This window comes from Symsagittifera roscoffensis, chromosome 3 (genome assembly GCF_963678635.1).
Source record: "Symsagittifera roscoffensis chromosome 3, txSymRosc1.1, whole genome shotgun sequence".
Taxonomy (NCBI): domain Eukaryota; kingdom Metazoa; phylum Xenacoelomorpha; order Acoela; family Convolutidae; genus Symsagittifera; species Symsagittifera roscoffensis.
In genome coordinates, this window is record NC_087064.1 from 34,033,398 (window position 1) to 34,056,028 (window position 22,631).

The window sequence follows — 22,631 nt, forward strand, 5'->3', positions numbered from 1 at the left end:
ACTTCAACGGTTTAAACGAGGCGTTTTCAATCAACACCTTGTCACCTTACTGCTGGTCAAATGTTACAAAAATAGTCGAACTTTGGTACGAATGGATTCATAGCTTTCTGCCAAAATTCATCCCGCGTAGAACTCAACATAGACAAAATCTTCCTCCCTGGATAACTCCTGAGACGTAAAACTCAATGAAACGTCTGTCAACATTACGCAAACAAAAAGGTTCACAATGTGCCTCGGTGTTTGCAATGAATGAAAAGGTACAAACCGCCGTAGAGAATAACAGAAGCGAATACGAACAACATCTGTCTAACTCGCGTGATACTAAAGCCCTTTTTAAAATACTATAGAAAGTTCCGTAACTCAGAACTACCTTCCGTCATGAAACTTGATAATTCAGTTGCAAAAACCTTGCCAGAACAAGCTAATCTATTCGCCAAGTTTTTTAACTCAGCATTTATAATCTCTTCTCAACCATCCTGTCTTGAAAAACAAGAGCACTCAGTTAAACAAATAATTCATAAAATAGAACCAGACAGGAATCTGATTGCCAAACTGTGTAATGATCTAGATCTAAGTAAGTTGAGAGGTCCCGATCTACTACCTCCTGTTTTATTTAAGCGTTGTAGTGAATCTTTAACGCCCTCTCTCTACCATATCATATATAAAGCAGTCCAGACCTGTTGTTTCCCTGATCAATGGAAACACTCTATTGTCAGCCCAATATTCAAAAAGAAAGGAAGCAAGGCCTCGATAAGTAACTACAGACTAATATCACTACTTAATATTGCCAGCAAAATCTTCGAAAAAGTTCTTTTCATCGATCTATATAAACAGCTAGAACCTTGCACAACAACCAATTAGGATTTCGCGCGAAAAGGTCAGGGATCATCCAAATGCTGCTCTATCTTGATAACGTATATTCAGCTATAAGCAAAAATGAAGTAGACGTAATATATACCGATTTCGAGAAAGCTTTTGACAAAGTAGATCACGGTACTCTGATTGATAAGCTCTACTCGCTGGGAATCAGAGGCAAAATTTTAAAACTAATTTATAACTACCTGACAAATAGAACACAATGTGTCAAAATCAAAAACTGTCTGTCCCAATCATTCTATGTCACAAGCGGTGTTCCTCAAGGATCAATACTCGGGCCATTGTTTTTTCTTGTCATGATTAACGACCTACCAAGTGTATGTAAACATTCCACCAGCTTTCTATACGCAGACGACGCAAAGTTCGTACGAATTGGTACACTTAACGCAGATTTTCAGAAAGACCTAAATAACATCTTCACGTGGACTCAACAAAACCAGATTGCGTTCAATGCGTCAAAATGCACTCACCTACCGGTTAAACTTGCCACAAGTAGCGACTTTTACTTCGACTCAATTTCAATTAAGAAAGTCTCAGAGGAAAAAGACCTAGAACACAATGTGTCAAAATCAAAAACTGTCTGTCCCAATCATTCTATGTCACAAGCGGTGTTCCTCAAGGATAGTTGGTAAATTTCTTTTCAAATTGACTGCTAGTGCGTCATAATTGGCTTGCGTCACTTAGTTTCTATAGCTATTGCAAAGCTGACTTCAACGGTTTAAACGAGGCGTTTTCAATCAACACTTTCTCACCTTACTGCTGGTCAAATGTTACAAAAATAGTCGAACTTTGGTACGAATGGATTCATAGCTTTATGCCAAAATTCATCCCGCGTAGAACTCAACATAGACAAAATCTTCCTCCCTGGATAACTCCTGAGACGTCAAACTCAATGAAACGTCTGTCAACATTACGCAAACAAAAAGGTTCACAATGTGCCTCGGTGATTTCAATGAATGAAAAGTTACAAACCGCCGTAGAGAATAACAGAAGCGAATACGAACAACATCTGTCTAACTCGCTTGATACTAAAACCCTGTTTAAATACTATAGAAAGTTACGTAACTCAGAACTACCCTCCGTCGTGAAACTTGATAATTCATTTGCGAAAACCTTGCCAGAACAAGCTAATCTATTCGCCAAGTTTTTTAACTCAGCATTTATAATCTCTTAACCATCCTGTCTTGAAAAACAAGAGCACTCAGTTAAACAAATAATTCATAATATAGAACCAGACAGAAATCTGATTGTCAAACTGTGTAATGATCTAGATCTAAGTAAGTCGAGAGGTCCCGATCTACTACCTCCTGTTTTATTTAAGCGTTGTAGTGAATCTTTAACGCCCTCTTTCTACCATATCATATATAAAGCACTCAAGACCTGTTGTTTCCCTGATCAATGGAAACACTCTATTGTCAGCCCAATTTTCAAAAAGAAAGGAAGCAAGGCCTCGATAAGTAACTACAGACCAATATCACTACTTAATATTGCCAGCAAAATCTTCGAAAAAGTTCTTTTCATCGATCTATATAAACATCTAGAACCTATGTTGCACAACAACCAATTCGGATTTTGCGCGAAAAGGTCAGGGATCATCCAAATGCTGCTCTATCTTGATACCATATATTCAGCTATAAGCAAAAATGAAGAAGTAGACGTAATATATACCGATTTCGAGAAAGCTTTTGACAAAGTAGATCACGGTATTCTGATTGATAAGCTCTACTCGCTGGGAATCAGAGGCAAATTTTAAAACTAATTTATAACTACCTGACAAATAGAACACAATGTGTCAAAATCAAAAACTGTCTGTCCCAATCATTCTATGTCACAAGCGGTGTTCCTCAAGGTTCAATACTCGGGCCATTGTTTTTTCTTGTCATGATTAACGACCTACCAAGTGTATGTAAACTTTCCACCAGCTTTCTATACGCAGACGACGCAAAGTTCTTACGAATTGGTACACTTAACGCAGATTTTCAGAAAGACCTAAATAACATCTTCACGTGGACTCAACAAAACCAGATTGCGTTCAACGCGTCAAAATGCACTCACCTACCGGTTAAACGTGCCACACGTAGCGACTTTTACTTCGACTCAATTTTAATTAAGAAAGTCTCAGAGGAAAAAGACCTAGGAATAATTGTAAAATCGGATCTAGGCTGGACATCGCATATTAAACTTAGAAGAGGAAAAGCCCTCAGCACTCTATGCATGCTGAAGCGCAACCCACTGCCTCTTAATATCAAGACCAAACTTAATCTGTTCAAATCCATGGTAATTCCAGTTTTGCTATACGGCTCAGCGTGCTATCAATTGAACGTCGAAGAAATGAAAATCTTAGGTGTTCAACGCAATGCATGCAAATGGATTGCAACAGATCCTAATTACAAAACTTCGCTTCAGCGTCTAGGAATACTGCCTTTACCCATGTACATTCAGCTCAATAATTATTTACTTCTACTATCTAAAATCCTCAATAATCACTACGACTTCAATTTTTCTGACCGTTTTCCGCCAAAAAATGACCTAGCTAATACAAGATCTCGTTTATTTGAATGTACACGCCCTGCAAAATTTGTTTGTGAAAAAAATTTCTGGTTTCATGCAAAGAGGCTGGCTAATTTGGTTCCTCAAAAAGTGGACTTTACCAACACGATAGGACTCAAAGGACGGTTGCTGCAATGGATGTGGGAGCATTTCGAGAAAAGATTCGATGACTCCAACCCCTGTAGCTGGAAAATTCTGTGCGACTGTACCCGAAACAACTGCAGAAATATGTCTAACTAACTTAACTGAAACTGTGGGGGAAAACCCTTGCGTACGCTAAATTCATATTCTTATTATTATTCCTTATATTTATAAAATTAATAGCACTGACTTGTATATTTTTTGTTTTTGTTTCGCTTAAAAGCGTTATCCGGCCTGATGATGTATCGGCTTCGTTGCCTTGATTTGTGATCATTCGAGGGCGAAAATTGATTGAATAAAAAAACCTAGTTTTTCTTGCCAAAGCTCAAAATTTTAAACTTAGGCGAATCAAAAACTTGCAAAAGTTTGCAGAAAAATATAGAGACATTTTTTGAAAGTTTCTTTTGGATTGTTTTTGTTTTTTTTCTCGTCAATTTTTCTGCGTAAACTGTTTTCCAATTGGCCTATTTACCGAAGCAAAGCTTGTGTGATCTGACGAACTCTCTTTTTTCCAACCTAAATCGCAAGTATTAGTGCTCTTTTTAAAAGTGCTCTTTTATTGCAGTATATGCATAAGATCAATAACCAGCGATTAAGTACAGCAAATGCTTAGGATATTAATACACTTTATTGTATAACAATTAGCACTTTAGCTTCAAGGTAATATGGTTCTGGTGCGTAGAGCTGGGGAAGGAGAACAGCAGCAAAATAAGAGGGTTCGAACCTCATCAGGGTCGCATTTTTTAATGTTTTTTTCGTATACTAGTTAAAAAGCGTCTGCTCTTTAAAATGAGGCATGTTAGTTGGTAAATTTCTTTTCAAATTGACTGGTACTGCTAGTGCGTCATAATTGGCTTGCGTCACTTAGTAGTTAAGTAGACTCATAATTGGCGTGCGTCACTTAAGAAATTTTGTAAACTCAAAGTTCTACTCACTCAGTTTTTCCCAGTAGCGTTGTCGGTCATATTTTTGCTTTTGTATGCGAAGTGCAACTTCGACTCTGTGTTGACTATGATTGTCAAGTAGATCTAATTTCTTCTTTTTTTTCGTTCAAATTTTTATCAAACCATTGAAAAAAACGACACTAATGTGAAAAAAATTGGTTTGTATTTTTTAAGACTGGTCGAACGTTCTGTGCTGTTTGCACAGTAACCGGCTATCCTTGTTTCATTGTGCTGGTGCAGGTTCTTCTTCTTCATTGTGCTGGTGCAGTATCTTCTTCTTCAATTTAAAACTGTCCCAATGTTTTTACCCCTGCGATAAGCAACGGTATTGCAATCGGGTACTAGTCGTTGTTTTCCGTAAACAACTTTGTTCACAGGACTCTCCTCATCTGGACTAATTTCCTTGAAGCTTTAACTTACGGCTAAAGATTGTAAATGTTGTTTGTAATTTTACCAACTCGATTGGTTAAAATTGCACTTTTTTTCAATTTTTTTTCCTTTTTTTTGGCTCGATAGGTTTCGGCCTTTCTTATGTTGGCTTTGTGGCCGCATATTGCCTCGTTCGACGAGCGAAAAAGTTTTTCTCAGTGCGTGTGTTTCGACGGGGACTTAATAACTTTAAAGTAGTGTTTCGACGGGGACTTAATAACTTTAAAGTAGTAGACTTAGTAACTTTAAATAACTTTTATTTTGTTCGGCTCAATAAGTTTCGTCCAGCATATATCGGCTGAGTGTCATCATATTGTGCCTTTCGAGGAGAGAAAAAATTTTTTTTGTGTGTTTTGAAGGTTTTTTGAATAAATAACTTTTTTCGGCTTTTTTGTTTTTTTTTCCTTTGTTTTCGGCTTCATACTATTCAATTTGACGGGCAAATAAAGTGCGTGTGTTGAAGATGAGCGGGAATTAATAAATTTGTATAAGTCTTGTTAATTTTTTTCAGCTTAAAAGGTTTCTGCTAGGTAATTTTTGCTCTGTTACTGCTTGGTTAATTTTGTTTCGATGCGAAACTTGTACTTGTATTCTGTTGTCTTGGCTTGTTATTAGTTTCAAAACTAGCTATATTCATTTTGATAGAATATTTTTTTTTGAATTTTTTCTGGTTTTAAGTGGCTTATTTGTTTTGTATCCCAAGTGGTACGAAGCTCAGCTTTGCCTCTGCGATGAAATTGATTGAAGTGTTTTTGTACTTTTGATTTGAGTCTTCTGTTTTAGTGTTATCGAAGAATTACATCAGCGTATCTGAAAAAATAACTAGACGGTCCACAATGCGTGATTGACTTAAATTGAACAAAGAATATTCTCTCAGTTTTTGTAACTGAAAAAACTGAAAACGTTCGTTTAAAAACGAAAACTTTCTTGATAATTGGTTACGCTGCGTGGGCTCAATTTAGTGTCCTTTGTGCAACAAACCTCCAGCCCGTTCCTCGGATACTGTGTAGGTAGTTAAAAACAGAAATGACAGTAAATTAGGTTCAAGAGAGTCAAATAAACTGTCTACGAGTCACTACAGCCGTGAGTTTTTGGGTCAAAATTAATTCTGTAGTGCTACTTGTTTAGGCAGAAATTTATTGTAGTTTCTTGGAGATGTTTGATGGGTAGCATGGCCACGAAAGGAGGGATAATGTTTGCAGGAGTTCGCCATAGGTAGCCCTTTTTACGCTTGCGATTCGCAAGCGTTATCAAACCGGAATCCAGACTTTTTTCGGGTTAACAACTAGATGAACAAAATGAGTTGAATCAGTTAGCACGGATATTCTCATGGCAACAGAACAGAATGCCTGTCAACGGATTATTTTTGAGCATGTGTGCATTTTAAATGGCCGTTCGTTTCGAATTTTTATTGTTGGTTGTAAATCAACTCTTCTTTTTAGTTTTCTTTTTTCGCTTAATATTTTTCGCTTTTCTTTACTTTTCTGCTTAAATGGTATCGGCTGATGCATATCTGTTTAGTTGCCTCATGATTCGTCCTTTGAAGTACCAAAAATTTTAAATAGCTTTCGTACTTACGAAAGGGAAAGGGGCGTAAAATTAAAGGTGAATGAAGAGCTGATCCAAGCTGCCGAAGGCTATCAATTTTAATTTCAGTTTTCAGAGCTAAGCAGGGTGGGGACTTTGTTTTAAGCTGTTTAAAACAAAGTAAATGGCTCAGAGCGGCAGTGTTCGACCCTTGGTATGACCTACGGGTCCTTGCAAAACCAACTAAATAAATAAAAAGCCTGGAAAGTTACTTTTTTGAATAAACAATTCACTTGTTGAATTGATTGTACAGCGCTATCACTCATTTCATGTTTTGCTTTTAAGTAAATTTGAAGACAGTAGCAGAAAAAAAGGAATTTTTAAAAGAAAAACTTGTTTTTTACGTTTAAAACATGTTTTATTGTATAATTGGATAAAAAATTTTTCAATAAAAACTTGTTTTTTACGTTTAAAACATGTTTTATTGTATAATTGGATAAAAAATGTTTTAAACCCCCACCCTGGAGCTAAGTGATTTGTATTCATTCAGTTAGTGATTCGGCTCGAATTGGATTGTTTATTTCACTGATTTGCATTATAAAAAAAACATTCGAAAAAGAAATTAGGTCCATAGAAGTCAGATTTATTTATTTTTAACATTAACAGAAGCGACCTTATCACAGACTCTCCTGTACATCAACAAACAGCCAGCATATTTTCCCAATTTGCGTCCTATTATCCCTAAAACTTCTAGTAAGGTCTAATGAAATGCTCCTTTTGTTATGATGGTCCTGTTCATGCTTAAAATACGAGTTTTCGTCTCTTTTTTTGCTTTCTATAAGCTACCGGTGCTTTTCATAAACCTTAGGTGTTTTTGCTTTACATAGGCTTCAGGTTTGTTTTGTAAACACCGAATCGATAATCACCAAACAATCATAACAGCGACAACCGGGATGCTTTGTCTCAAACTGCTTTTTTGAAAATTTGTCATCGAAGCTCGAAACATGACTGATATGGCTCTAATGCACGTATTAAAGAAAGAAAAGCTATTTCTCTAATAAATACAAGCTAACACAATTAGTTGTTACATGGCTAATATATAAAAACTCCAAAGATCTCTCAGTGAGAATAAAGTAGAGAGGATTGACTAAGGACATACTATATGCTCACTCATTGTCGAACGTTATTGTTCCGACTTTCGATACGAAAGTAACGGAATATTTGTGCTCGGAGTGGGTTTTTTTTCTTCAGACAAATGTCGACTTTTTTAACTAGCCAATTTTGACAGAATTGTTTTTATATCGTTCAAAGGTATTGTTGTCCTGAGCTCAAGTTTGAAAAGATATTTCATCTGTGATCGTTTTTCGTAAAGTTACGGGGGTTTAAAGATTGCTATTTTGGCCAATTTGGGACAATTAACGCGCGATATATTTCGCGCTATTAATGCGTAAGCGGAGAGTTGATCCGTCTTAGAAATCGTTCCAAATTGGTTAAAAGAAGCTTATTTGCCATAATTGTTACAAGGAGCGAAATCTATCCTTTTGTACTTTATATGGCGTGTGGGGGATGATTTTCATTAAAAAAATTCAAATTTTAGAATAAAAAGTTTTTCATATTGTTTTATTTCATTGAATTTTTTCATGTTATTACTGCTCCTTAAACCTTAAAAGGCAGTCGGGCTTCACCCTGATACGAGCAGTCTTGTTAGGATTATCAATTTATTCGAGTCAGAAAAATTGGTAGGGCCAAACTCCGTTACAGGCGACAATTCGAAACAAGCGACGTTTCGTAACAAGGCATTGGCAAGTAGAATGCGCTTGCTCCGCTGCGCTTGTATCGGGTATCAGAGGAATACTGCGCGTGAATCAGTTTTTCCAGCTTGGTCTACAGTTACAATTTGTCGCTTGTTACAAATTGTCACCCGTTTTAAATTGAAGGCCTGTTAGAAACTGTCGCCTCACAAGAAAAATCATTTGAAGTCTATAAGAAATTACTAGTTTAGAAACATTTTTTTTTTCAAATGGTTACTGCAGTATATCTTATGATAGGAATTGTTTAGTGTTTATTGGTGTCTTAGGATGTTTCTTCACTGATATCGAATAATCAAATAAATAATAACAGAAGATAAATTTTTTTCTTAAAGTTTTCTCAAGACTTGTGGTAAACTAAGATACTTGACTGAGGGTCATGACTTGAGGACAGGCTCTCAGCTTTAAACCAGACATAGGCTTCATTTTGGTACAGGGTGCTTAAAAAATGACTTATTTTTTCCCAGTAAAGTAGAAAAAAAAATCCCAAACACTGCGATATCTCGAAAACTACAAAGTTTTGAGATGCCATGTTTACACCATACTCGCAACCTACAACAGTATGTAGGTTAGCATTTAACCAAAGGGTCGTAAAATTTTTAACTTCATCAGCGGATCAAAAATTCTTCCAATCTGCTTTAATTCTTCTAATATCAAAGCTCGACGGTTTCGAATTTAAAAATTTTTGTTTGTTAATTGAAATTGACTGTAATTTGCAATTTAGAAAACCAGTTCAAAAAATTGCAATATTTAAATTCCTTGGTATTCGGACCACCGAAGACGAATATCCTCGCCACCGTCGGTGGTCCGAATTTCATAAGTTGCAAATAACAGTCAGTTTTAATAAAGAAATAACAATTTAAAAATTCGAAACCGTCGAGCTTTCATAGATTCGACCTTAGTTCGCTGGAAGTGTGATTTAAACTTTCATTATACCTATGAAATGAAATACTGTGTCTTGCTCTGGTTGTTCTGGCATGTTTATATAGCTCGCCTGGAGAGGGATAAAAATTAAAAACAGACATCTGGCATCAATATCAGCACATTTTATTTGTTGTATTAACCGAATGAGCTCCTAAGAAGCTCCATAAATTTTTATCTCCGGCTGAGACTGCTGCAATTAGACATACTTTTCACTTTATTTTTATAGTGAAAGAGCCGAAATTTTAAATGCAATACATGCACAGGCCACAAATGGTACATAATCAAACATACATATCATTCATCAAACAACTTCGCTTTATTTTAACATGGCTCACATTACGGTGATAAATGCTCTTTACAAAAAGTTTAATTGAAGCTGAACGAGCTAAATCAGGAAATTGTGTATTGGATTCAAGAGCTGGACGTCGGCGGCGAATCGAGGTTTATACCCACTGAAAATTAAATATTGATTAGCTTGGCTGAAGGAAGACGATAGTTCATTCGGTTGCAAAATGATCAAATTTGGCGTCTATAAAAATATTGTTCTTTAATACAAACACTTCATCTTATCCACATCGCATTGCAAGTTATAAACAACTCACGCATTCATTTTGCTCTCTGGAGAATAAAGAAGTTCTGCAAACCGTTACAAATAATATCTCTTTTATTATTTACCCTCAGTTCTTTTTTGACCCAAGAAGCATATACTTCCACCTTTGTACACTTGTGATGTGTATTCTTATCATCACCTTACTGGTCGATATTAATATACATTATAAGCTATTTCCCTACCCATCCAAGTAATAGTAAACAAAAGCAACCCTTTTGAGTATTTTTTCATTCGGGAATAAATTAGCAAAACTTGCGAGTGTATTCACATTTTTTGGTGGTTGGAAATGCGAGTGGAGAAAGTTTTGGTGTGTACCTTGACACTTAAATTGTTTTAATTTCAAACGGGGCAATACCGTTAAGAAAAAAAATAGTCGAAAAAAACTCGCATTCATTCTGCGAAAGTGTTGAGTATTGATAATAAATAACTGATTGGTTTTGTTTCCGTTTCCAGTTGAAGTGTCTTAAAGAAATCCCGTTGTTAATCTTTGAAAACAGCGGTTGCACATTGGGTTGTTTTTGCGTATATCACTTCTCATTTGTTCAGGTGTGCATTTCAAATTATTCTGTCACCTCGTGAATGAAACTTAATAACCCGGAAGTAGTATAAGGTAATCAAACTTGAGAATTATTAAGTTGGTACGCATGCGTGGGATACGTTTATTTCCACCAAAGAACTGAAAGCTTCAAATTTGTTTGTAATCAACAACTAAACGCAAGGTCGCACAATTGTAGCCAGCATAAATCTCTAGGAAATAGTAGAGTGACAATAAGACCGCCGCTAGTAACTGCCAAAACTTTGCACCTTTTACCCTTAAGCTCGAGGCCGTCCTTCAAAAAACTCGAAAAGTGGGCATAATTTTGGGCTTTGCATTGTGGTGTAACATATTTTTTTCGCTCAAGGGTGGAATTATTTACCCTTGGACGTATCAGCAAATTAGATTAGTAGAAATTGACTTGACTTTTCCCCGATAGAATTGAAACTGAAAATGAGGTGAAAAGTGAGCCGTGCTGTTCCACCTTTTATTCGATCCAGAAGTCTATTCCCTTTAGTGATTAGCAATCAATTTTCATCACTTGGGCTATTTTTCCACGCCATTCACTTCGTATTTTGATGTAGATTATCGTTATTTTTATCAAACATGAACTCTGATGGTAGATGTAGATACACAAAAGTAAAGTGAGGCTTATAAGTTAGCATCATCGTCAGGGCTGATAAGTTATTAGCATCAGGCAAGCTGAGGTGAAGAATGCGATTTATTTATCATTACCTCGCTCCTATTATTACCCTCTCTTTGCTTTTACTAACTTAGCGGTCTAATAAATCAGCAAGACAGGTTCCCATTTTAACCAAGTTATTTGATTTGATTCTTCTAACACACTTACTTTCCTTTCACTGGTCGTGAATGAATGGTGATTTTGATGTCATTTCCCCGGGAGGCCCCATTTTATTAGTGTTATTTGTAACTACCCGGGGACCCAAACAAAGATAACCAACTATTACTTCGCCCCCGAGTTTCCCTTTCTTGACGCTTCCTTTTCCGCAGGATCAAAAACTAATAACGAGGCGACTGCTCCCAGTATGGTATTCACCATACATTGGATAAGCTGCAAATAATCCGATTGATCATCAAATGACCTGTCTGCTCGTAAACAAACAAGTTCTTTGTTACGGTATATTTCTAATTTCACTGCAAAAATCCAATAAATATCAAAATATAGCTTGATGTGGCAAAGTAATGATAGATTAAAAATGGATATCCTGAACGTAGATTGTAGTATACAGTTTTAACTATTATTGAAGTTCTAGCTTCCTTTCGCCTTCTCTTTGTTCAAATTTTAATTTTTTGTTCAGCTTTCATTGTATGTAAGCATCAGACTGACATCAGTGCCTTATTTTTCACATCCGGTTCAGACTGTTTTTTTTGGTCTGGCCTTTTTTGATCTTCACTTTTTCCGGATTATCACTTACTTTTTACCGGACTTGATTTTCACCGGATTCCCCTTGGAATCGATACTCAACAATGCAGACTGCCGTTCTGTCTGGCGGAAATGCTAATGCCCACTACTCTGGACTTCCCCTAAGAGGGTGCTACAGACGTCTGGATTTCGAACTAGTTGCATGTTGCTGTGTGATCCTCCTTCTGGCCCCTTCTGTGATCATTTTGGTGTACGATTACTACAAGGTGGGGGACAGCCTCTACAAGACGCCCTTCCTCGGTCCGGGAGAGTGTCGCAACATATCGGCTGGACCAGTTAGCATCATCCAAACACCACAAGGTCAGCTCACATTACACCCGCAGAACATTTTTTCCTCGAATTTTTCAATCTTAATTATTTGAGTAGGCTAGGATGCATCAAGAAAAAATTGGTTTGAAAGACAGATTTGATATTTTAACTTAAGCCTTGTGACGACAATTCAAAGCAATTTGCTCAACAATTTAGAAAGGCTGCTCGGTTGTTGTATCGATCATGAACTAGAGAGTAACTTTGTACTCGGTGTTTTTCTTAACGTAAGATGTGATAACAGCATAGCTCAATTTCAAATACACTACTGGACAAAAAATGCAAAATTTGTTTTTTACCCTTGGAAATGCCTAATTCCAAGGACTTTTTTTTCAAGGACTTTCAATACATTTTCACATCGACCTTGGGAAAATGATCTCAGCTTTCCTCTATCAAAGTTTAATACTTGGTTTTAAGATTTTGTTAGTTTAAACCGGTTCTGAAATTGCCTGTTTCCGCCATTAGCTGAAGGCTTCACTGGGGAAAGAACTTTTTGTCGAAAAAGCAAAATAGCATTGATTATGCGATTTGAAACCTTTTCAACAAGAAAATTGAATTGTTTTGTGTGACAAATGTCTTAATCTCGAGGGTCTTACAATGTCACGCCATTGCCAACCCGCCGCAGATGGCGAAAGTTGGCACTTTCAGGCCCGTAATAAAACTGGAAGTTCTTGAAACCGAATATGAATACTTTCATAGAGGGTAGCTGAGATCATTTACCTACTGTCGATGTAAAAGCTTGAAGAAATGCGAAACGAATTTTAAAAAAAATCGCTCCTAAACTATTAGTACCAGACGTGTTTTCCGCAAATTGAAAATGAATCGAGACAAAATTATGAAATTTTTTATTTTTCCATGTGATGAAATTTTTCGATCCCACATTGGTACCTTGGTTTATATTTACACTTGCGAAGCCAGTGTATTAGTACGATCCATCTTTTTTTCAATCTAAATTTTGAATACAATTTTTAGTGCCACTTTTGGGGCACCTTTATACCTTTTTCATAGCATGTGCTTTGTCATACGAATAATAATAAATTAAGACAGTTGATGCATTTTTAGTTAATCAAATGAACCGAAAAAAAATAGTTAGTTTCCATTAACATAAAAATAATGAAAACTCGATTTCAGAAATTTCCTAACTTAATATATCTCGCATTTTTTTGAAATGCATAATTCATACTTAATGTGGTTTTGTGCTTTGCGATTTGTTACATGCAAAGTTAGTGTGGATGGCTTCGGTTTGTTATTTTCCAAATTATTACTTGCAAAATTGAATCTAATTTTTTTGGTGCCACTTTTGCTGAATTGGTTTGGCATTTTATTAGCATATTTAGCTGCTTTATTCATGACTAGTGTTTGTCGGTTGTTAAGCTTGAGTGGATAGTGCGTGAGACTCAAAATCTCTTGATTGCAGTAGATCTCAGATTCGAATTCTACATGTAGCCGAGTTTTTGCTAATTCGATGCTTAATTTTACTTTCTCTTATATCACTTGATGGAGCTGCTTTTTGGTCGTGTTCTCGCAAGAGTTTGTGAAGCGCAGCTTCGCCTCTGTGTAAGTATATTAAATTCAATTTTGATGATTTTTTTCTGCCGCTCAACCTAACTTGTAACGCCCATGCTTAGGAAACTGAAAGCTTGATCTTCGAGTCCAGGTAAGGCGTGTATTTTTTTCTGCTCGAGAAATTATTTGCTTTCAAAAAATCGTTTTTGGGACTATTTGAACTATTTTAGATGATAATTTCGAGCATTTGTTATGGCTCTAGTAACTCAGTTTCAAGGTTTTGTATACTTTTAGAATTTTTTGTATTAATTTTTTCGGTGTAAACGTCTTGGTTTAGTTGTCTCATGTTAAGTCGTTTGAAAAGTGAAAATACGTTTGGAAATTCAAAAAATCTTTTTGTGGTCATTTTTTTCTCGGGTAAATGGGAGTCCACCTAAGTGTTTTTGCTTAGTTACTCAAGTGTCTACCTAAGTTTTGTCTTAGTTTCTTTCAGCTAGCTACTATGCTATGTTGTTTCGGGAGATATTTTTTCTTCGAAATTGTCAAAAAAAATAATCAGCTGTTTTCTTATCGCTCTCCTATATGTCGGTAAAATTTTCGAATTTTTACTCAGTGTCCTTTTTAATGGCTGCATTTGTCGTTTTAGTGTTGTCGGCTATCTTGTGAAGCTTCATTTGTTTCATCACAAGTGGCACGAAGCTCCGCTTCGCATCCGTTTCAAAAAAATTTCAATCATGAAAGATTTTGAAATTCAAAGAGCTCCAAGGCGATTGTTAGTTGAATCATTTCGATCTCCCTTGATACCTTACCAACTGTCTGTCGGCTTTGTTTTGTATTGGAAATGGTTACGATCACTTTTTGACGAAGTATTCAAGAGTCTTTCCTCTCTTAACAGTTTTCTTAAATCAGTTTTTCGAATAAACCGTGGTTGGAATCTACTCTAGCATAGCACTAGGATATTTCTGGTTGTATATTGGGTAAGGGCAAGGTGAACAAAAAGGATGTATTGTTTACAAAAGCTGTTTTTACAAATGCATTTACATTGTATTATCTAATCTTTGTATAGAAAAAAAGGCGAAGCTTCGCATGCCCTGTTTGAGTAGGGTTTTCCTATTGAGTTTTCGGAATCTATTGCGAAAAATATTTGAATTAATTTTTGTTATTCAGAAATTCCGATAGCCAAGGGATCAAATCTGACCTTCACCTGCAGAGCCAATGCACCTGCATATTGGCAGTGGTTCAAGGATGACGAAGTTTACATGCAGTATACGGCACTCAGAAAAGCGTCAAACAACCTCACATTCTACAACATCTCTGAAGTCCATACTGGTGCATACCAATGCATGTCATTTTTAGCCGATCCGCTCTGTGATATCTCAGAACACTTTAATTTAAGAGTGCTCACCCTGTCTGAACAGACAATTGATTAATTAATTCAGTTTTGGTTAATGGAGAATATATTTGAATTTCAGTTTGGATCCAATTTTAGCTTTAATTGTATTTTGACGAGGTTTTAGTTTTTATGAAAGCGAGCTAGAGAGCAGATTGCTATAAAATTAACCAATTTTTCAAATAAAAATCGCAATGAAAATGCTCATTTGATGGCACTTTTGCTGTTTACCATTGGTAATTTAATAGCATATGTTCTATCGGCTTTTTAAATGTCTAGTGTGCATAGTTTGGAGCAGCTATGGTGCAGATGCGAGGGTTTCAGACCTTTAATCTTCAGGCCGGTGGTCTGTTTCCGGTACATAGTAAAAGTTGTCATTTTCAAGATTTGTCTGTTATTTTCTTATTTCAATTTTTGATCTTCTTAATTTTTTTTGCTTGGTTTGCGAAGTACAGCTTCACCTGTGTCAAATTCAATTTTATTTCATATTTTTGTTGAATTCAGTGAAAAATGGAGTTTTATTTTTATGTCCACTAAAGGTGCTTTCAAAAAAACAAGGTGACAAAATTGCGACCAGCGAAAATCACCTTATTTGAGACCAGAACTCAATTTAAGCTAAATTAATATTTGCAATTAAATTGTTTTAATACCAAAATCTATTGATCGGAACAATTTTGCTTTCACCCTCTGCCAAAGGTGACTAATTGTTTTCTCGTCATCTGATGATCACATTTTAATTTGAAGTAGTATGTTTTAAGTCGATTCGCTTTTTGTCCGTTGCTACATTGCCTCTTTCCCACCTAACAGATACCAGTGTATTAACTGATAATAAACGTAGTAAATTATGAGTTAGAGGTCGTGTTTTTTTCTTGAAAAGTCTTAAAACTTGTTCACGTTTAAGTTAGCTTTTTTCGCGGTTTGAAAATGAAGGCAAATGACGTCCTCTAATAACGAAATTGCAAATGGGGCTGCAAAGGTAAGCTTTCAAAATTCACCGTCGAAGAAAATTTATCTTTTGATCTAGTTTTCTCTAATTGGGTCAATATTGTCAATATTGTCAATCTTAGTATCATGGAACTCAAAGAACTTTAAAATATCGTATTTTCTTTCGAAAGTTGTTAAATTCTGGTAAAAAAATCTATGTTTTGTTAGCTTGAGACTTTGTCAGTTGGCTATATTCCTAAGTTTATAGATTGTGAAGTCTGTATATGAATCGTGTCTTACAACAAGTATAGCCGGTTGCTGTGCATGTAGCACAGAATGTTCCGACCGTATTCATAGAAAATACCTAAAACTTTTTCATGATTTTTTTTTTTCAATTTAGCGTTGGTTTTTATGCATCATGTGATAAAAGGATCTGAAAAAAATTAGAATTAAGGCATATTCGACAGTCTAAGTAAAAAAAAACAAATCGGCCAGCGGTTTTAGTCGAAAAGTTAAGTAGTATTGTAATCCGCCGTGTGTCCTTAGGGGGGGGGGGGGTCTTTTCGACGGTAGGGGTCTTTGGGGTCCTACCAAAAGTAGGGTCCAAAAGGACCCATCTTTTTTAAAGACCCCAAAGTACCCTGCCCGAAATAAAAAGACCCCTCTCTAAGGACACCCGACAGACAAAATACTTTGGTATTTATTTTCGCGCGGTGGTTAAATTTAATCCCTTCCAAACTTTCCCACTGTTCAACTAAATAAGTTTGAGACCCCATTAAAAAACTGACCTGCTTGAGAAGGAGGAAGGACGTGACAAATAATAAGAGGGTAAGAAGGTAAAGAGGACTTGATAAATAATAGATAAAGTAACATATAAAAAAAAAGAAAAAATAAAATAAAAACGGAATGTTAACAAGAGTACGGATAGGAGAGCAGAGGAAGGGTTTACGGCCACATCCGCATGTCGTCTTCGGGATCCGACCAAGGGACATGAAGAATACTGACTAGACGCTCCATTTGAAATTTGAAGCGCCACTCAGTACTCTCGAATCCCGCACCCAGAGACTCGCACAGCCAGAAATTTTCCATGCTCCCCACATCAACACACACATATTCAAATATGCCCTCCTTTTTCTCAAATGCAACCTCAATGTAATGCAGCTTAAAATTCGCTGCAGTGGTGGCCGGGGTAAACTCTACGGTCACACCAAAGATATTTTTGCCTTCGTGAGTTCCAGGTCCCACATAAGGCAAATCAATGGGTGACTCGTGGAGACCACCAAGGGGAATATCCATCTAAACACATGAAAATAGGTTGAAATCATTAGTTAGAAATAGGAGTGAGTAAGTGGTATCTAGAAGGTTACTTTCATTTCCACTGGCTTGAAATTCAGCATGTCGGAGAAGTGCTGGAAAAATTTTAAAAAAATGAAATTGGAAAAACGTAGAGTTACTTCAAAAGACTTGGAAATTATTCATGAAATTTTTATTACTTTGAAAAAAACCTATCCGGAAAACACCAACCGTCGAAATTATTTCCTAGCTGCATGTTCACTGTTCTTCTTCTCAACTACTAATGATATAAATTACGATGTTGCTATCAAGTTGAGACCCTATGGGGGTCTGATCGGTATAGACAATTCTTCTTTGGATAAATATTTAAATGATTCGAAAATTTTACGAATGCATGCTATTTTACACGATGCCGCCGGTTTTGTCCGCGAAGTTTATAACACTGGTCCCACATACTGCTATGTTTTACCATGGAAATGCAACAGTAGTTTGATTGGTCACTTGAGTGGAATTACGTTTTGTTTGTATATCAAACTGAAAAAACCGAAACTCTACCATTTATTAGAATGCTGAAGGAAAAATCAGTTGTGGTGGATTTTGAGGGATTTCGACACCAGAAAAACACATTTATAGTAAAAGAATTAGCTATAACAACTTCCGACTACAGTGATTCCCTAGTTTTTCTACCTCCAGTTAATTTCAATTCCCTTCCAAAATCTGAACAAAAAGCCTACAACTGGCTGACAAATTATTTGCACGGACTTCATTGGGATAGCGGTGATTATTTATACCTGAATTTGAACCAAATCATTCAAAGTTTTGTCTTAAGAAACCCCAATGCTGTATTCTACGCCAAAGGAAAAGAAAAAGCTGATTTTTTATCCAAATACTTAGACCGTAAAGTTGTGAATCTTGACGATTTGGGCTGTCCACGAGTCGAACAATTATATTTCAAGAATTTTGTGAATTGTAACAAACACCTACCGCACCATAACTCTAAAAATCATTGTGCATTAAAAAAGTCGAAAGCGTTCTTTGATTGGTTGAAAAATGAGTGTCAACAACGAGCGTCAGGGGAAAGTGGAGACATACATATCTCCAAATTCAGTTCTTTGTGCTTGGATGACACCAGAAAGTAACATAAAGATTTCATTGACCAGGATTGAACGCATTGATTGTAGAGGCCAAGTAGTTCAACGAAAAGAACAAGTTACACTTTCTGAAGAAGAGTTGTGCACTTTGAGGAGGTTCTTCCCCGTGATTGACCAATTCATCTACTTTCAACGATTCAAATACATCAGTAATGTTACCCAGCAAGCGCGGTCTTTGTCTTCCCAAGCTAGTCTTAGTGCCCAAACGTCAACCAGGAGTTCAAATGGATCTAACCAGCAGTGAACTACCCAATGAGATTCAAAAAATAATAAGAGAAGATTTGTGAAGAAAATTGTGTATCATGCCAAAACTGATCATGTCCCAGCCAATTATGTTTTGGAAATGCACTATGATTTTGATGATGATAATAAACCGAGTGTCTATACAGGTTATACACGATATGAAATTTATTACTGTTCAGATGCTTAATTAATTTTTTTTAAATATGATATATATTTTTCATTCTGCAAGTTCGAGAGTGAGGGAAAGCGGTAGGGAAATTGAAATGAATGACACAGTAGTTGACGAGACTGATGGAACTATAGTTACCGATTTTGTGTATGACGAAAATCATATGGAGAAAAAATCATGGAAATTTTGCAATAACGTGAATGTACCACGGTCTGAAGTAGTTTTCATGTCACAAATGGTGTTAATTCTGATTTTATTGGCTTTTTGTATTTTTAAACTTTCATTAACGCAGTTAACTTGTGAAGAAACCTCAGTTTGGTTTTCAATTTTATCGGGTTTAGTTGGTTATGTATTACCAAATCCAAGAATATGAATAAAGTTATTGATACATCTACGAGACTTTTTTTAGCCATCGTGGGCCCCTCGGGTTCTGGAAAAACAGAGCTGATATTCAAATTGTTGAAAGGAAAAACATTTTATCCCAAATTTCAAAGAGCCTTATACTTTTACAAAGAGATTCATCCTCTTTATAGTGAAAAATCCAATACCCACAGCATTGATCTAACTTTCATAAAATTCAATGGCTTTGACAGTTTGCGAAACCTTGAAAACGTTCTTCTAGTTTTTGATGATTCATGCGAAGAAATCTATAACGATAAAGACTTTGTCAAACTTGCAACAGCAGGAAGACACCGAGGACTAGATGTAATATATGTTAAACATAATTTGTTCCAACAAAGCAGATGGTCTCGAACAATTGATTTAAACACATCACACATCATTCTGTTCAAATCACCTCGTGATATTCAGCAACTTGATCATCTTGGAAGACAATTGAACAACACTAAATTTTTGAGACACTGTTATCAGCTCGCTACAAAAGACACATACGGTCATCTTTTAATCGACTTGGATCCGCGTACATCCGATTGTTTGAGATATTGTTCAAACATTACACCACCTGGTCCCTCAATTTTTTACTTACCAATAAATCAGGCAGAGGTTACACCTCTCACAAATGAACGCGAAAAAATTATCTATTCTGCAGCACATGGTACAATTGAATCCCAGCCAGCTCCGAAGCTTCATTAGAAAAACAACAAATCCTCAAGTTATTTCAGTTATATGTGAATGTTTGCTCAATGTAGTCAATGGCAATGTATCTGTTAATATTCCAAACATTGAAAATTTCGAAAAGGCATACAAACTTTTAATCAGCCGAAAAACAAAACTTGAACGAAAACGAGCAATTATTCTAACGAAACAAGGTTTCAACTTGATCAGACTGATACTTTACTTCTGCAACAGATACTTACCATCAGCATAAAACATGGCAGCAGAAGAGTTTGTTTTAATTCCAAAACATACATATATCCGTGAGCAACCGCATGCATCACAAGTGCTGTTTAACAGTTCAATTAAACACAAAAAGCCCCAGTTATCTTACTTGAACCGCATGAGACCTCTAATACCCACGAAGCATAACTCAGTATCGACTGAAACTCTTCCACTACCCCTTCCCCCAACACCTCCCTCAACGCCTATTGTTGACCCTGGGGAACAATCAACAGGACTTCTTACAGAAGATGAGACTAATCAATATCAGGAAGGTGGGGAGGAAGAGGAGAAGCGGATTGTGGATGAGAAGGAGCGAAAGGATAATAAAATAAACTATGAACGCATTCTATTACAATTGCAAATAATGGAGGATAAAAAATTCACGAGAGCTAAAAATATCCTGGAGGTTATCAAAAGCTCAACTCGAGTCTCAATAAACGCCATGGATGAAACAATTTATGTTGACAATGTACCAACCGGTCTCAAAGCAGCATCATTTTTGTATGATATACAACAGCAAACTAAAATACTACACAACCCTGCTTACATAATGATTTTATCCGCTCTCGAACTTACCGAAGAGTCTGTTATTAACAAGTATGCCAAACACGCGGTTCAGTCAAAGATTAAAGAACAGGCCCAACGAAAAACCAAAAGTCCAACCAAATCTCCGTCAACCTCGGGCAAAACAAAAACCCTCGACAGTAGTAAGCCATCATCAAGTTCAAAACAAACCAAACGACTCAAAACAAGAAAGAAAGCCACCACGGAAAGAGTCAAAGAAAGAGAGAAAGACGAAGACGACAGTGAATCGTACGGTACGCCCTATAACGATTCAGATTCTTCAACGTCAGAAAAGACGGAGACAAAAAGTAAAAGATGGGAAACCTACACCAACTGAGGAAAAACTTTTGAAAAAGAGTTACACAGATAAAGGTCCAGCATTGTTCGGTAGTGTTAAAACTTTGAAGGCTACAACGGTCATACCAAGACAAAAAGTTAAACATTTTTTACATACAGAACCATCTTATACAAAATACCGAACAGTTCGCCGCAAAATAGCTAGGCTTAAAGTGATAGTTTATGACATAAACGAAATATGGTCAATCGATTTGGCATATGTTGATAAACTAGCAAAATACAACAAAGATATCAAATATCTTTTAGTTGCAGTAGATTGCATGTCCCGTTATCTTCGCGTGCAGCCACTGAAATCAAAGTATGCCACAACAACTGCAGAAGCGTTCAATCAAATGATAAAGACAGAGAAACCGAAAAAAGTCTGGGTAGATAAAGGCACCGAGTTCAAGGGGTCATTCAAAACTTTATGTGAGAAAAAGGGTATCAAGACATATACAACAGAGAGTGAAAAGAAGTCCGCTTTCGCCGAGAGGAACATCCGATCACTAAAAAGTTTGATTTATAAGTATTTGGAGGACAAATGGACCTACTCTTACATCGATAAGCTTCAAGACTTTGTCAACACAATAAATTCGAGAACAAACCGCGTCATCAAATTAGCCCCCAATAAAGTGACAAAAAAGGATGTTCCACGTCTAATTTCATTAAGAGCGGAACAATCATTGAAACTGGTTCGCCGACCAAAGCTCTACGTTGGCGATTTTGTGAGAATAGCAAAAATTGACATCCCTTTTCGAAAAGGTTATAAACAATCCTTCACTGACGAAGTTTTTGAAATATTTGACATACCAACAAGGAACCCACCGACTTATAATCTTATCGACGCTGATAGAGAACCAATAGAGGGTAAATTTTATGAGCCCGAACTAATCAGAGTATTGGAAAAGGAAGGGTCAAGCTAAACAATGTCTAGCAACTTTGGAGGTGACAAAGATTCCTTTAGTATTACATTGGTGTCATCAGCCTCAATGAATATCTTCATTGACAACTCACTAGCGAGTTTTAAAAACCTGCTGAGTGAAGATATCGATCTGCAAGGCGAATGGAGAGTTGCATTGTCAGAAATAACGTTTCCCACTCATTTTAACAATGTAACAGATACTAAAATAGTGTACTATAAAAAAGACAAAGTTAGAGCAAGTCTTAAAGTGGCAAAAGATAAAATATCTAGACCATATGATGGAGAGAAAACTGAAATAACAAAGGGTGAATATGGCGAAATCGAGAAATTATTCAACGAAATCAATCGGAAGGTTGATCTTGATAATTTCACTTATAGCATCGACCCCATTACCAAACATCTTTCAATTTGGATGCATTATTGGGAAGGCATTACCTTTGAGAGCCCACAAATTCCTAGTATTTTGGGTTTCAAAGGTATAAGAGATGGAACGGGCTACCATATCGGCTATAAAGAATCCAGTCATATCCATAGCACTCTCACATCGCAAAACTTCATTTCCGACTACCCTGTCGATATCTCTGCTGGAACCCAAATGATGTTTATCTACTTGGATATAATCCATTATCAGATTGTGGGTGACACCAAAGCACCGTTGCTCAGAGTCATTGATACTAATCGACGAGTGAAAAACGGTTACG

The 22,631-nt window shown here is 36.4% G+C and overlaps 1 protein-coding gene across 6 annotated transcripts; it reads left to right on the plus strand.

Moving 5' to 3' along the window:
- The first annotated feature begins 6,971 nt into the window (after window positions 1–6,971).
- Window positions 6,972–15,155, plus strand: LOC134842152 (uncharacterized). 6 transcript variants are annotated; one of them, XM_063858359.1, is made up of 3 exons: window positions 6,972–9,955; window positions 10,712–12,088; window positions 14,768–15,155. In XM_063858359.1, the coding sequence occupies exons 2-3, from the start codon at window positions 11,833–11,835 to the stop codon at window positions 15,028–15,030; spliced, it is 519 nt and encodes a 172-aa protein (XP_063714429.1). In that variant the 5' UTR covers window positions 6,972–9,955; window positions 10,712–11,832; the 3' UTR covers window positions 15,031–15,155. The 6 variants fall into 6 exon arrangements, with proteins under 6 accessions (XP_063714429.1, XP_063714431.1, XP_063714432.1 ...); XM_063858361.1 differs by having other exon boundaries at window positions 6,972–9,925; window positions 10,742–12,088; XM_063858362.1 differs by having other exon boundaries at window positions 6,972–9,917; window positions 10,742–12,088.
- The last annotated feature ends 7,476 nt before the right edge of the window (window positions 15,156–22,631 follow it).

Excerpts from the sequence above, each read along its gene's own strand:
- LOC134842152 (XM_063858358.1), top strand. The coding sequence starts at position 11,833 with ATGCAGACTGCCGTTCTGTCTGGCGGAAATGCTAATGCCCACTACTCT. Across the intron at positions 12,089-14,767 it reads CATCATCCAAACACCACAAG|AAATTCCGATAGCCAAGGGA; the intron begins GTCAGCTCACAT and ends TTTGTTATTCAG.